General features: G+C 43.7%; 1 protein-coding gene across 1 annotated transcript in view; it reads left to right on the plus strand.

The window, feature by feature from the left end:
• Nucleotides 1–16,117, plus strand: part of adgrb2 (adhesion G protein-coupled receptor B2) — a 311,424-nt gene that overhangs the window by 252,912 nt on the left and 42,395 nt on the right. Inside the window, exons 19-23 of the mRNA XM_080787040.1 lie at nucleotides 320–422; nucleotides 3,568–3,718; nucleotides 6,477–6,546; nucleotides 10,592–10,658; nucleotides 15,508–15,593. Coding sequence (XP_080643166.1) covers nucleotides 320–422; nucleotides 3,568–3,718; nucleotides 6,477–6,546; nucleotides 10,592–10,658; nucleotides 15,508–15,593 — 477 coding nt within the window. The remainder of the gene's footprint in view (nucleotides 1–319; nucleotides 423–3,567; nucleotides 3,719–6,476; nucleotides 6,547–10,591; nucleotides 10,659–15,507; nucleotides 15,594–16,117) is intronic.

Genomic DNA, 16,117 nt, shown 5'->3' on the forward strand with positions numbered 1-16,117 from the left:
AAAGCTGCTGTACAGTATGAATGCCATATTTCTGTCATTATTTCAGTGTCGTTGTCCACACGTTTTTACCACAATTATTTCTAATTAAGCATCAACTAAAATGCATGATCGTAACAACCTTACCTTTTTACCTCTTTATTTATCGTTTCTCTCTCTCTCTCCTCTCTCTCTCTCTCTCTCTCTCTCTCTCTCTCTCTCTCTCTCTCTCTCTCTCTCTCTCTCTCTCTCTCTCTCTCTCTCTCTCTCTCTCTCTCTCTCTCTCTCTCTCTTCTCTCTCTCTCTCTCTCTCTCTCTCTCTCTCTCTCTCTGTGTACCGTAGGTATATTCGTTCGGAGAGATCAATCATCTTGGTGAATTTCTGTCTCTCCATCCTGGCCTCCAATATGCTCATTCTTGTGGGACAATCCCAAACGCTTGGCAAGGTAAGACACAGCTTCAGACAACCACTCACACATGCACGCACGCATATACCCACACAATATACACCCAACTGGGTTAGTGTGGTTAACACCACTGGCGGAACCACTTGGTACCCGGCCAGGGGGGTGACCGCACGATGCCATATACTGTACTGTCCCATCGACGGCCAAGCTTGCCGCCGCGTAACATCACTTTAAAATAAACATATCCCACCAACTGCATATAAGTTGCTCTCTCAACTTGATTAAGGTGTCACCGTGTCAGGCAAGCTAATACAAATCGTAGTTCTTTGTATGCTGCATGTGTGCAAGCACCAGATACCCGCGGAGCTCACAGGTAAAAGTCCCTGCTCTTCAGTGCACGGTGGACCCACTTCTGAACTAAAATGTTATATGGCACGGCGGCCAACCGTTCCAAGTACGTCCTTGCAGGCAGTGACAGTGAGTAGGCTACTGTAGCCTGCCTGTTTTGGGCAGCTGCTGATTTTACCAGCGTAATACTTTTACAATTAATTCATTACTCACCTAATGCTGGCTGCCGCCGCCGTTGAGGATCCACTTCCACCATGTTTAACGTATATGTACATTGTTTAAGTCAAAGATGCGCAGCATGGCTCTCATATGGTAAACATATAAACTTTGGCTAAAGACGTGTTTAATCCACCACCACGACCACCATCACTTCTAATGTTTACTGTCAGTCCCTCCCTCCCGGCAACTGTCTGTCATGTCATGGAAACTGTCTGTTTCGGCTACAACCCAAACAGACTTCCTCTTAATAAGAGCTATACTTGTAATGTTTAGTCAACACTAGATTTATTTCTTAAGTGAACTTGCAGGATGTGAAGATAGATTTGTAGCGCCCTGAGAGATAATGCTTTGAATGGGGTATCTGTCGTGAGTGACTGTGTAACGCTGTGTGGTCGTCCATCGATCATCTGACAGCCCGGGCCACTGGAGTCACAGGCCAGGGTGAAACGACACCCCCATCCCCCCCGGTACCTCCGCCCCTGGTTAACACCATGCGCCAGTATTTCAGGAAAAATGCCTTGATCAGCACCCTCATAACAAGGCTATGCTGCAAAATCAATTGAGTGTCAAGGTCTTTTCATTTTCTAATGCTGTGTGCTACTAGTGTGAACGCAGCATAACACACACTTAAAACACCTGAAGTCCTAGTGCCCTTTTCCACCAGTGTTGAGCTGGTTGGGTTCTTCTTTCCCGCGTAATTTTGAACCACTTCCGAGTGTTACAACTGAAAACGTGTGCATTCTGAACCCTAAAGTTTTGTTCGGAACGGGAACCACAAAATCGCTGGTTCATCTTGTGAACCGTGGCGACATACTTGGGTGTGTCAATAATCAGTAGGTTGGAAGACGGAAAGACACTGATGAGATATGTGAACATAATGCAATCTGCAATAATAGCACGAACGCTCGCAGCAGCTAATCTAAACCGAAGTAGCGTTATGAACAAAGATACGTTCCCACTGCCAAACAAAACCAAGACTTAAATGTCATGTAAAAAGGGGGATCCAGTAAACAGGGTGCTCTCACACGTGGATACTGTTTACTCCCGTTTGTGCTGTGCGGCGGCCCGTATTAGGCTCTGCAACGACCCCAGTGTATGACGTATTCCTTTTTATTCAATATTTGGTGTTTAGGTATATTAGCGCCACCAACTGAACCAAAGAGTACAAAAGCTCTGTTTAAATCTGGTGGAAAGGTCGGCCGGTTTCCTAGAAAGCAACACAGTTCCAAGAATCTCGTTTCAAGAATCAAGCTTGTACATGTTTAATATTTTTGGCTAATGTTCCCCGCAGAACGGATGCTGAGGGGTTAAAACCCTCAGTCATTTACAAAATTACCTATGTGCCATTGTACGCAAACGTAACAACAGCAGCACAAAAGGTCTGCTGCACTGTAGCCAATTATTCCACAAGGAAGCTAGTCGTTAATGGCCTCAGAATTGGTGTTGAGCAAATTGTTCCCTCCTCTTTGTGTTTCAATCTCCTTGTTTGTTCCTCTCTCTCTCGCTCGCTCGCTGTCTCCCCTCCCGCTTTAGTTTGTAGAATTTATTCAACAGCTATGAAGAGTGTTTTTGTGGAAGAGACGTTTCCACTCGAACAATTCAGCCTTCTCAGACGAGCGTTGTTTCCCTGTCAAACCTTTCCAGAACGTGTCTCTTAACTAAATGCTCTCTCTCTCTCTCTCTCTCTCTCTCTCTCTCTTTTTCCCTCTTTCCCTCTCTCTCTCTCTCTCTCCCTCTCTCTCTCACCTTCTCTGTCTATCACCTTCCTTCGTCCTCTCTTAGACTCTCGCTTCTCTCGTTGTTGTTGTCTCTCACTCTTGCTCTCTCTGTCACTTTTTCACTCTCTCTCCTCATCTGAATTGCTTAGTTCTTTTTTGTTTTGTTTTTAGTTTGTCTCGTTGTCTAATGTAATGTTTAGTCATATTATGTTGTCGGAATGTTACTGTGCGTTTTCTTTTGTACATATGTGTAGCAGCGCTGTTTCAAGATCACAGAATGATCATGTCAATGAAAGCCCCAAAATTACATGTACGTATTTAGCCGACGACCCCCATCTGAAAATATGTTGTACCAGGGACCTCCCAGAAGCCAAGATTTGAGTTAAAAACGTTTGCTGTGAAAGAATATATATATTCATTTTCACACATTTTCATGATTTTTCAAAGATAGCAGCTCGAGCTATGAGCTTGTAGATCTGCTATTTTTTCAATAGCTAATGTATAACCTAATGAATCCAGCGGTGTCTCTCTCCTCGTAGAGTCTGTGCACTGTGACTGCTGCCTTTCTCCATTTCTTCTTCTTCTCTCTCCTTGTATAGGGTCTGTGCAATGTGACTGCTGCCTTTCTCCATTTCTTCTTCTTCTCTCTCCTTGTATAGGGTCTGTGCACTGTGACTGCTGCCTTCAACCATTTCTTCTTCTTCTCTCTCCTTGTATAGGGTCTGTGCACTGTGACTGCTGCCTTCAACCATTTCTTCTTCTTCTCTCTCCTTGTATAGGGTCTGTGCAATGTGACTGCTGCCTTTCTCCATTTCTTCTTCTTCTCTCTCCTTGTATAGGGTCTGTGCACTGTGACTGCTGCCTTCAACCATTTCTTCTTCTTCTCTCTCCTTGTATAGGGTCTGTGCACTGTGACTGCTGCCTTCCTCCATTTCTTCTTCCTGGCGTCTTTCTGCTGGGTTCTGACCGAGGCCTGGCAGTCCTACCTGGCAGTCATCGGCAAGATGAGGTCTCGCCTCATACGCAAGCGCTTTCTGTGCCTGGGCTGGGGTAAGGACTCAGTTGGTGCATTATGTTTTTGTTTTTTTCAAAATGTACAAAAAAGCAAAAATAAATAAAAAAGAAAAGGCAATCTACAAGCTTCCAACTTTGCATTAATCTAAAATCTGCAAAGTAACTAGTAACTATGCAAAGTATTTGAACGCAACTAGTAACTATAGTAACGCTGACCATTTGGTTGCCCTACGCATGATATGTTTGAGCTGCCAGTTGTCCTATAGTTGTCCTATAAGTAGTGAGGTGAAGTAAAAATCATTATTTGCCTCTGAGATGTAGTGGAGTAGGAGCTAAATGTATAGAACAATAGCAATAAGTAGCTCAAAACTGTACTTATAAGTGCAATACTTGAGTATATACTTTCCACCATGTTCCTTTCCACCACTGAATGGATTCATACATTACACACACGCATGCATGTGCACACACACACAAAGCACACGCATGGCCTTTTTGTTCGCTCTAGTCTCTTTGTACACGCTCGCCGTCCATTCACTGTCCCCATCTCCATGCCACGACAACAACACAATGTATACATCCTCCGCCGTGAGTGTGTCTCACTCACGGACACGTCGTCGCTGTGAGTCGGGTGACGGGGGAATAAAAGGAAGGTGGTGGGATATCATCCCCCCCCCCCCCCCCCTCCTGTCCGTCCGTCCCCGGAGAATCACAGCCGCCGCCACCACCACCCCGACCTCCCCGTTCATTTCACCAGCCATCGATCCCAACTATCTGATCCGTGGAGGCACAGATGGCCTTAACAGATATGGTTGTTGGAACGGACAGCCAGAGGACAACAGAGGAAGAAAGGGGGTACATGTTGTGGACGGTGGGGGGAGGTTAGTGGGGGGGGGGGAGTTGCAGTTGTGGTCAGTAACTAAAGTACACTTACTCGAATACTGTACTTAACCACTTAGACCCCATTACGGCTGAGCGGCGTCCCTCAGGGCTCTCAATGCTGGTATTTGCTAGGGTGTATTGGCCAATACACCCTCTGACGCTCATGTAGTGTAACTACTATGCCCCCCCACCCGAAGAAAATGCGAAGAAAACATGCAGAAACAATGCGAAGGAAAAATGTGAAGGAACAATGTGAAGGGACAATGTGAAGGAAAATGCGAAGAAAAATGCACACACACACACACACACAGAGGGAGAGAAAAAGAAAATTCTGATTGATATCAGTTGCCATGGTAACAGGAGACTGGACCGTGTAAGAGGGAGCAGACTGCATATGCGAGCGCTTTTGTGTGTGTGTGTGTGTGTGTGTGTGTGTGTGTGTGTGTGTGTGTGTGTGTGTGTGTGTGTGTGTGTGTGTGTGTGTGTGTGTGTGTGTGTGTGTGTGTGTGTGTGTGTGTGTGTGTGTGTGTGTGTGTGTGTGTGTGTGTGTGTGTGTGTGTGTGTGTGTGTGTGTGTGTGTGTGTGTGTGTGCGCGCGCGGCGTATGTGTTCGCGCCCGTCCACTTGTTGCAACAACTGTGTTTAAGTTCCATCTAAGGGAAAGGTCCCTTCCTAATTGAACGTGTCTGCCTCCTGGCGAGTGGTCAGGCCTGCTGTCCCACCGTCTTCCTCGTTAGCCCTAATGTGACTTTCTCTGATTGCTTTTCATTTTGCCGCCTTAATCGCAGCTTTGTTAATTACATGAATATTTCTCAGCCAAGCTCATTATCAAACCAGCATATTTCTGCCGTTTAGTTGGCACACGCTGGCTGACAATCACTCACATACTCATATGCGCTGGCAAACACGTAAAAACACACGAGCACGCATGCACGCACGGAATGATCAGCCCACATACTTTCAATCGTAGATTCATGAACTCCCTTTCTCTATCTGTCTCGCATCAACATGCTGTACGGGGGCACACACCACCACCCATCACCCACCACCGCCCAACACACACACACACACACACAGGCATCCTCCATTATGGAGAGAGCTGCTAGCCTGAGATGAAAGTGCGCCAGGAAGGTCCACACCGCTGGCGTATAGATATTATAAGCAAGCTTATAATAATATCTATAGCAGTGGTTCTAAAGAAGAAGAAAAAAGGAACTGCCCAAATTGACATGGATTTGGCTGCAGCAGAGCCCCATCTGGAATGATGTTGTGCCAGGGACCTCATAAGAGAAAGAAAATAGTCCGATGAGACTAAAGTGATTAAACAGATAGTTTTTGACGGTGGGGACCCCCTGGAGCATTAGAACCTCTGATCAGAGGGAATAAATAGCTCTCTTGCCTGTGGCTACAGTATATGCTCTCTGATACAAGCTAGGTTCCGTGCCTGGAGCGAGGTATAGGTTGCATGTGTGTGTAAGGTTACCCTACTATTGCATGTACTGCTTAGCATTTAAATAGGAAGAGCTGTATTACGTGGTCGTTCCTTCGGAAAACAACACAAGACTGACGTGCTGTGTTACTTTCTGGCACGACCGAACACTGTTTATTTTTTTAATTTATTTTTTAAAGATATGTGTGGGGGCTTTTTTGCTTTTATTGACAGATTTACAGCAGCTTTGCAGGAAACGGGGTGGGGGGGGGTGGTCGGTGAGACACTGCATCTCAGAGGCAAATATTGTGCTTTTAATCCATTACATTTATTTGAAAACGTCAGTTACTAGTTTTAACCACTGAACCACTGAAAATAGCGGATCTACAAGCTCACAATGTGTCGCATCGCGACGAATTGTGAGCTTGTAGTTCGGCATTTTTCAAAAGATGATTTGAAAACTTGGAAACTTCCTTCCTGGCAGGTCTTCCAGCTCTAGTTGTGGCCGTGACGGTGGGCTTCACCAGAGCACGAGGCTACGGGACGGCCAGCTAGTGAGTACCGCCCCAACACATGCACACACACACACACACACACACACACACACACGCACAATTCAAAGGAGCTTTATTGGCATGAGAAAACATACGTTTACATTTCAAAAATGGCGAAAGTATATACAGTTGGAGGGCTGTACAGCATTGTTTAAACAGAGCTATGTCTCATTGCATCATCATATACTGTACGTTATACAGGGTATAAAGCTTTTATGAAACAAGTAGTAGCATTTTTTTATTGCGGTCACTTTGGGACAAATAGCAGCATTTTTTTACTATTTAAATAGTATACAAAATAACCCCTCAGATTTAATGTTTAAAGGTAGCAGCTCTGTTTACATGTGCAGTAGGTCTACTTGGTACAGATAGTAGACATCACACACCCACGCACACCCCTGACCTGATCTCATCCTCGTTCGGATTTCTTCCTCCCACCTAACTTCGGTGGAAAGTTGGAAAAGTTAAACGGCATTCAGCAGCTGAAACTCCACCACCGGCAGCCAATTACCAGTGAAATATTTTTTGTTGGGAGTGACAGCTCCTCTTGACGGAGAATTACCCAAACCACTTGCATCAGCGGTAGCAAAAAATAAATAAATCAAAAAACACAATCGCTCACGGTATTATGCATTGCAACGTATCAGCGCTGAAACATATTATCAGAGTAGTGTTTGACTGCTATATGTCAGTTAGCCGTGCTTGGTGGTTCAGTGACAAATTTCATACATAGGCTTTTTGGCCTGGGTAGATCATTATGGAATATGAGTAAAGACTCATATATTCCCTGGCTTGCATTTAATTGCACTCACACTCTCACAGCTATCTGCAAAGTAGGTCCTGGAAATGTTAAACCAAGCATTTATTTATTTTATATTACCTCCCACCCCCTAATGGATATGTAATTTCCATCAAAGACTGGTTTACTGGTGAATGGACATTGGACAATAACCTGCTGTATAATACATCTGAACTGTGTGTCACCTGCAGCCACTCATCTTACAGCGGAAAATGAAACAATTCCACTGTAATCTTCAAGCTATTCGCTATTTTAATGCGCTACTTTGATTAGAATTCCTAAACAGCCGTCTTCTCCTTCGTTTTTATTTTTTTTGGTCTTCTATGTATATTAAGCAACTCATTAACTTGAGAACTGTGTTTTACTAAACATCCGCTTTATGCTTTTGGCCCGTGTGTAATATTCGTCTTATTTTTTTTATTTTTTTGTCGCTCTCTCTCTCCCTCTCTGTTATTGAGCTGTAATTAAGACAACCCAGAAGGTTCCGTATACTACGATCATATCACTGGGGGAGAAACTTGAACTCATTAAATCTCAATAAGGCTCAAACTGAAATAAATTACGCAAGACTGCATTCTACATAGTGAGAGTGCGATGTACCAAGGGCCTTACTCAAAGTACTTTTGAGCCCTTGTGCTTACCAGAAAGTTAAAGTTGAACTGTGGAGTGTTTTTTACTGCTCGTAGCGCTACTGAGTAAAGTGAATCCCTATTCACTACAATAACAAAAGGCACTAACCACATTATTTTCAGGCACACACCCTCAACAGGATTTACAGTAGCTCTGCACACAACATAGACACAGAGCTGGTATTGTAAATCAAATGAAGAAGACAGGAAGGCACATCCTCTCCAAGCTGCAGCGTTGAAAACGAGATATAAACATCCCATTTTAAAGCTACAATCCAGGACTTATTTTGATGAACAAAGATTTATTCTATGACCAATCTGTGTTAGAGCGTATTCATACAATATAACTAGCACGTCTGTAGCCTGAGATCATTTCCCTTTTTTTGGGTTACTGATCCGCTCGGGAGTGGAAATAACTTCACGTCATGTTGTAGTCACTGAGCTCATCTCACCCTAACACGGTGAAATAGCACGGATTGGCAATTCCGTACATACACGCCTGGAAAACCCCAAAATCTGTACACTGTTTTGACTTTGGCTTTAACTAGTATATGTACGGAATTGCCAATTCGTGCTATTTCACCATGTTTGGGTGAGATTGGGTTTGACATTATTTACGATTCTGTGCTTTTGGGATTCTGTGCTCTGTAGCTCATTTAGCTTATAGGAATATTTTGTTTAGTATAATCCATGTTTTATTTCAACTCATAACGACTGCCGAGACTAAACTAACAGCATTTAAATGGGTATTGGGGGAACCAAAACAAAGCGTGGGCGAAAAAACGGAACCAGCTACCGGAAAAACCCTTTTTGTTTTTTTGTCTTGTTTAGGCAAGTCTGGTGATACGCGGTTAGCACATCTGCAATCATTAGAGGTGGTCTCCCTACTCTTTCATTGTTTCATTCAGTCATATTTTAGTCACCTGAAATGTTTTAGTCGACTAAATCTACAGTTGATTTTGTTGACTTTATTAATGTATTTTGACGTCACAACGCGTTGTGAGAAGATCTTTTCTTGCGCAATCACAGATAAAAATGACTTGTCTTTTAGTTCTACTGGATCTCTCCTCACATTAGTCCTTCCCTAATATTTCAGTAAAAAAAAATATTTGTTGATGAAATTGTCAATATATTTAGTCTAAGTTTTAGTGATCATAGCTTAGTTTTTGTTTTTTTTTCATTCCAAAGACTAAATTTGCCGTAAAAATCAATGCTAGACTACTGAAGAATCGATTGTCTCGGCTTCCTACGCTGCTTGGTGTGGGCATCGTTGTTCGGCAAATACAGATTCTCCTTGATGGGACTGAGTTTTCTGTTCAAGCCCATTGAGCCACAAGCACTTGGCTGCAAATCAATGTCTTTGTACTTTATAGTTTACCCGTATCATCCTGTTTCAGAGACTGATTAACACCTTCCACACTTTATGTAAGCCAGGGATAATATCTGGCTAGGTGGTCATTGTCAGGAGATAATTCACAGACGGGTTTAACCACAGAGGCGAAGCCGGTTAACATTGAAGGTTAATTATATCCCGACAATGACCACCTAGCCAGATATTATCCCGCTCATTACATGGCTACCTAACATAAATTAATCACTGACTCAAAACACAACAAAAAAAGTGTTCCATAAGTTTGCACTGGCTGCGTCTGGCCAGCTGCAGGGCTGCAGCACTGTCCGAAAACAAGGAAGTGAGTTGTTCAAATAGAATCCATTTCCGGGTACTGCTTCGTCTATTTCTCACTCAAATGTTTTCAAAAACATTCTTGAGAGTAATGTTTAACTGTAAATGACATTGTGTGTCACTAGTGTGTGTGTGTTTACATGGCTGTCATGTTGGAAACAGCAGTAAATCAAGCAGGGCGCAGCCGCGCAGCAGGTGCTCTGAGGGTTTGATTAGGCAGAGGTCTGTTATACAGCGGAGCGGTCATTATCAACACATAACTCACTGCTGAATTCAGCGATTGACCAATCAGAATCAAGCATTCAACCAAGCCATGTAATAAATTAAAATATGACATATACCCAGGCTGCTGGGATTGTTTAATTACCTTTGGAGCATACGCCAAAGTATTTGCACCTTTGATCCATGAAAATCCCCCTGAAAATAGTCTGTTGTCGAACCGAAAAATAATCCACCGTCGTGAACAACAAACAGTACTCGTGTATGGAGCCCAGTGTAAAACCCTGTTCACTTGCATTGAAATCATTTTCCCAGAATAATTTCTTTTAAATTATTAAACTGCGAATTAAACACATAAAACAAACAGCGGGTTTATCGTATTACGCAGGGGGAGACAATGTATTAAATAGCATGGAACGTGGGTTATGCACCACCTTTCCCCCTGTCATGCAAGTAATTGAAAATATATAAAGTCCAAATTTGATGTATTGCTTTGTTTTCATAATATAATGTTTTCTTTCCTGAAAATGAACATTTTGGAGTTAGGTGGTTTCTTCCCGACAGCAGAGATAATTCTATGATATAAATGGTAAATGGTGCATTTATATAGCGCCTTTATCCAAGGCGCTTTACAAAAGCTCTGCACTGTTTTGTTGTTGCTTGGTTTTTCTAACTATGTCTTCCCTGTGTCCTCCTGTGTGCCTTGTTTACCAGTTGCTGGCTGTCCTTGGATGGTGGTCTGCTCTATGCCTTTGTAGGGCCTGCAGCTGTCATTGTTCTGGTGAGTTTTGATATATACTGTCTAGTGTTTCCTCGTCCTCGCTGACAGACAGTCAGTTGCTGGAGGCTCCAATCTCAGGGATCTAGACAGTTATGTGTTGATCTGTGAGGAGTTCCTTTGATTTAGCACACACACACACACACACACACACACACACACACACACATACACACACTTATGTGTATGCAGACACATCAATATGATAAAGCAAGCGCTTCAATATTTGATTTAATCAAAGTCCACTGTGATGAAACCGATTACAATTCCTTACCACTACGCAGACGCCCTGACAGAATTATCTGTGTAGCCAAGTTGTTTATCAATCTGTCGAAAAACGAACAAAAAAACTATATAGAAGAGAACAATTGGGTACAAAAAAGAATCGCCGGCTGTTTAAGTTTTATTCATGGCATTTTCAATTTCACTATTGTTCACGCCTATGTTTGTGTTTGCCTACAAACTGTGGTGTGTTTCCATTTACTTGGCCCTGAATTTGTGATATCATTTTGTGTTTGTTTGTGTGCGTGCATACAAATACCTTTTCCTCCCCTGACTTTGTGAGCTAAACCGTAACGGCTCTACATCAAAGGTCTATGCATGTGATCGGCATGTAGACGGTGTGCGCGGGTCCCAGGTCCCCAGTGTTGTGGCTATAGGGTCTGTTCTGACAACACTGCTGTAATGAGAGTGGGGCGTCAGGCAGAGAAACACACAGCTTCCCAAAGGACTCATCTCTAATTAAGACATTAAGACCTGGAACGCATCTGTGTCACCTTAGCGTTTATTCACATAATTTAATACTTTAGCTGTTGAAATGTCGTGAAAATGTGCTGCAAATCTTTGAATACAGTATATGCTTTCACAGCATTTTTAACTCAAATATTTGCTTCTTGGAGGTCCCTGGAACAACATATTTTGAAGTGGGTCAGCGGCCAAATACATGTAATACTGGAATGGAAGCGTTTGATCAACACTGACATAGAAACATTTTTCCGACATGCCTTTAGAAGGCATTTGTAGAATGGGGTCCTCAGGTCTTAACGGCTTAATGAACCTGGCCTTAGGCAAATAGCAGAGCGGGATGGTGCTGACTCACAACGCTCGATCGGCCCAGACACGACTAGAATGGCAATGGTTCGCCCATAGTCTGGCACTGTGTGGGCATGTATCCATGCCAGATGTAGACACAAAGAGATGATAGAATACCCAGAGAAAGAGGATGGGATCGTCAGAGGCTTAAGATAAAGAATTCTGCCAGAAATCAAATGGAAATGAATCACTTAAAAGAGGCGATGAAACCCCTAGGCTGATTTTTCAGTTTGCTTTCCAGTTCAGGTTTAAAACTACAGCAGGGTAACGAACAACATGGCATGCTGCACAAGACTGACCTTGTAGTACGCCGTGATATATTATAAGCAACACAGCTGCAGCCTGCAGCGACTACGTGTGTTAATAGTACACCATGGCTAGGGGACACGGTGGCACATAGTGCTGTCGCATCACATGGTCCTGTGTTCGATTCCCGCTGGGGGCGTGTTCCCTCCTCCGCATCATCAGTGGTTGGCGAAAGGGTTCTGCATGTTTGCATGTTCTCCCCGTGTCCCTTAGGGTAGGTACCCTCACAAAAAACATGCAGTAATCCCTAAACTACCTCCCCCTGGCCAGCCGGGGTGCCTGATGGAGGGGAAAGGAACTGGTCGGAATAACGTGTTCCTTCCACGTGATATGTCCGGCTGGGGAAACTCCCCCCTGTCAGGTGAAAAGTGGGATCGTGGGATAAAATATATTTAAAACAAAAATAGTACACCATGGCTCTGGGCACACCTAAATTAAGTAACACACCCACTGTTAATTTCATTAGCAGCAGCTGCATATAGCTTATATCCTGCCAAGGTTTTGTGTACATGATTCTTTAATCTGCTCTGCTGTATCTTCTTTTAGCCAGTAAACAAACTACGAAAGCAGCCTATAGAGTTTCACTTTCATGCCTCTTTAAGCCCTGTATATAGTTTTGAAGTAGTGAAACTTGCAGATACAAGCTCACAAGCTGGTACAGCTGCTTGCAAGCTTGTAGATCTGATCACATTTTCACTATTATTATTGTTTATTTAATTTTACTTATTTACTTTTGAAAGAAAACCAATGTAACCCATAGGCTGTGAAATTCTTCTTTCAGAGCCTGTTGCCATTTCTCAGAGAAGATTCAACCGGCATGCACTTGCACCTCCAAACGTACATATCATATTATATAGCACTATAATTGATGACGCTGACATATTCACGGGAGACGCAACTACGCAACAGATGTTACAATAAATACATAAAACCCCACATTACGTTTTTATCTGTCACATAAAAATTTATAGTTCCATTACGCCAGTCGTGGGACATGGTTTTGTATCTCATAATAGGCATGTGAAATCAAACTAGACCTGACTTGATCAAGAGTAAAGGCCCTTGCAGAGTGTTGCGCATTTTTGAGAGGTGGCACACGTCTCCAAAGAAGTGCTTTGTGTGTCACTGTTGCGCAGCCTAACACACACACACACACACACACACCCACCCATTGACCACTGCAGCACACACAAGCACACCCTGCAAAGACACTGCTCACTTCACATTATGGTGTAAAATTTTGGAAAAAGGACACAAATTAAAAATAAATCTGAAGTCTCCAAGGACATTAGCAGCCCACCTTGACAACATAATGATAACTAATAATTGCATGCTGCGTTAAAGCTATTGGCGATGAAGGAACAAACTAGGCTACACTAAGTTATTTTCAATGGAAGCCAGCAATATGAAGCTACATTTTCAGCTACATTTTCAATTCAATTTTAGTGCCAAACAATAATAAGTTGTCTCAAGAAGACACATTACATATAGAGCAGAGACCCAAAATTGTCCCACCCCGAGTGACAAAACGACCATGCTTTTGTCACTGCTATAGTGTAAATATCACATCATATCATGTAGTATAGCATTGCTTTTTCATTGTTTTCCATGTCCATCTGGGTGCGTGGGGGGTTGGAATTTTACACCTCTGGCTGCCTGTCAGTCGTTTAAAGTCTGCCTGCTGCAATCATGTGCAAGCCACAGTCCCCAGGGCTCCATACCACACCTATTTTCCCTCTAACCTTTACCTAATCTCTTCACTGAAAAATAGCCAGGCTTGTAGACCTGCTATATTTCCACAGATTGTTCACCCCAGAATAGGGACTAGTCTTGTCCCAAGTGGTTGAACATACAATATCCTGCTTGTCTGGTTCCTAATCTTCACCTCAAGCTTGGGACTAAACTGCATTGGATCCATGTATTTAATTTGACCATTTCCTGACCACCAGCTTCTCAGTATTAAGTAGTGCATGGTGGTTGATACAGTATGATTTCATATATTTTGCAGTAATTTGGTAATGACGAGCCGAAGGGGGCGTGGGAGGGGAGAGCGAGAGGTTAGAGTAAAGGGGAAAGACCATGGCAGAGCATACACAATAAGGATTATAAAGGGACATGTCATCCGCGTAGAAAATCCCCCAGATGGGGCAGTGTTTCCCGAATAGAAAATGTGCGGCTGTGCCAAATCTGCGCTAAGCTAAGAGAGAGTGTGTGTGTGTGCGTGTGTGCGTGTGTGTGTGTGTGTGTGTGTGTGTGTGTGTGTGTGTGCGCGCGTGTGCTTGTGTGTGTGTGTGTGCGTGTCGCGTGTGCATGCGTGCGTGTGTGTGTGATGTTTGTCACACTTAGCAGGCAGGCTAACCAGTTTGGGTATTCAAGGCACTATAGACAGTTGAATGAAAAGAGAAGGGAACCCGCACACTCTTCTCTTCCCTTCTCTTTTCATATGTTACTTTTTGAACCCAGCACCTCCACGAAGTGATGTGCGTATTTTACTATAGTTACTATAGACAGTTGAACACATCAGAATGGTGTCCTGCAGTGGTGTTCATTCCAGTGGAAAGATCACAGGATTGCAGAGTAGTGTTGTATACGTATGCTTCGTCCCGCAATGGTGTCGAGCACGCAGACCTCTACGCTCACAACAGTAGCATCCGCGATGCGATGTGAGCTTGTATATCAGCTGTTCTCTGTTTCGCAATACTGTTGCGCTTTGAAGTATAAATGTCTCCTAGGGTGCACCTCACTAGCCAACACAAAGGGGAGGTTGAATTAAATGAAACCAGCGCTCCCCAAAACAACAGGTTTGGAGATCTGTTGGGAATTGATTACATGGAACAGTCACCCGTGCGCCCAGTCCCAATGTTTGCAAACAAATACTCGAGTCCTTGACTCGTCTCGAGTCCGGTCTCGAGTCCACCTTTTCATGTACTTGGGTCTCGTCTCGGTCTCGCACAGAATTTGACTTGGACTTGACTCAGTCTCAGACCAAGGGACTCGGGACTCTCCCCCCACCGAGTCCACTCGAGTCACGAGTCACTATGCAGTGCAATGAAATAAATGTATATTATGAGGAGCCCATTCACATTAACATTATCAGAGAGCTGTCTGGTGCTTAGACAGCCATCTTGTTAAGTAACGGAGTGTAGCTGACACGCCTGCCTCTCGCAGTGTTTTCTGTACAAAGAACAAAGACTTTGGTCTCGGTCTCGACTCAGTCTCGCCTCCCGTCGGTCTCGACTGGGACTCGACCCCTCCCCACACTCCCCACACTCAGGCTTGACTCGGACTGCACCCCCAACCCCCTCGGACATAGTCTTGACTTGGACTCGCTATAGGTGGACACGACTACAACACTACTGCAGAGAAAAGTGTAACATGTATAATCAGTGCACTATGTTGTTTAACCTATAATCATATTTTGAAAGAAACGATTAACTCTTTCTTTCCTGTCTAGGTGAACATGCTCATCGGAATAGTGGTTTTTAATAAACTGATGTCACGAGATGGCATCTCAGACAAGTCTAAGAAACAGCGGGCAGGGTAAGTTAACCTCCGCCAAACATACACACACATATGCACACACACACACACACACACACACACGCACACGTTCGTGCGCATACCATGCACAAACAATGGACTTTTGTGTATGGCATCATTCACATAATGCTGTCTGTTGCAAGGTTAAACCTGTCTAGTGTATAAGGTAGTGTATAAGGTCTATAGCTTAACCGTCAATATTCACCTGTACATACAGTAGAGTACACACGCATGTCAGCACGTGTACACACACACGCACGCGCACATACACCCAGTTATTGTACAGCCAGCCAGTGCATGCTTGCAGGCTCTCATGCCCATGCACACACCACAGAATTTCTAATTCCATGTGTGGCGTGTGGTGGTTTATCATCCTTACTAATCCAATGAGTGCAGAATATATCTGCAGCCTCCAGCCATAGATCTATGTTTCCAGTTCCATACACATCTGTTTAATCTTCTCTTTTTCACCACCCCTCCCCCTCTCTCTCTCTCTCCACACATTCTCTCCATTGTCGGTCGCC

This window comes from Protomyctophum bolini (genome assembly GCF_963924005.1).
Source record: "Protomyctophum bolini genome assembly, chromosome: 17".
In the NCBI taxonomy this organism is placed as follows: Eukaryota; Metazoa; Chordata; class Actinopteri; order Myctophiformes; family Myctophidae; genus Protomyctophum; species Protomyctophum bolini.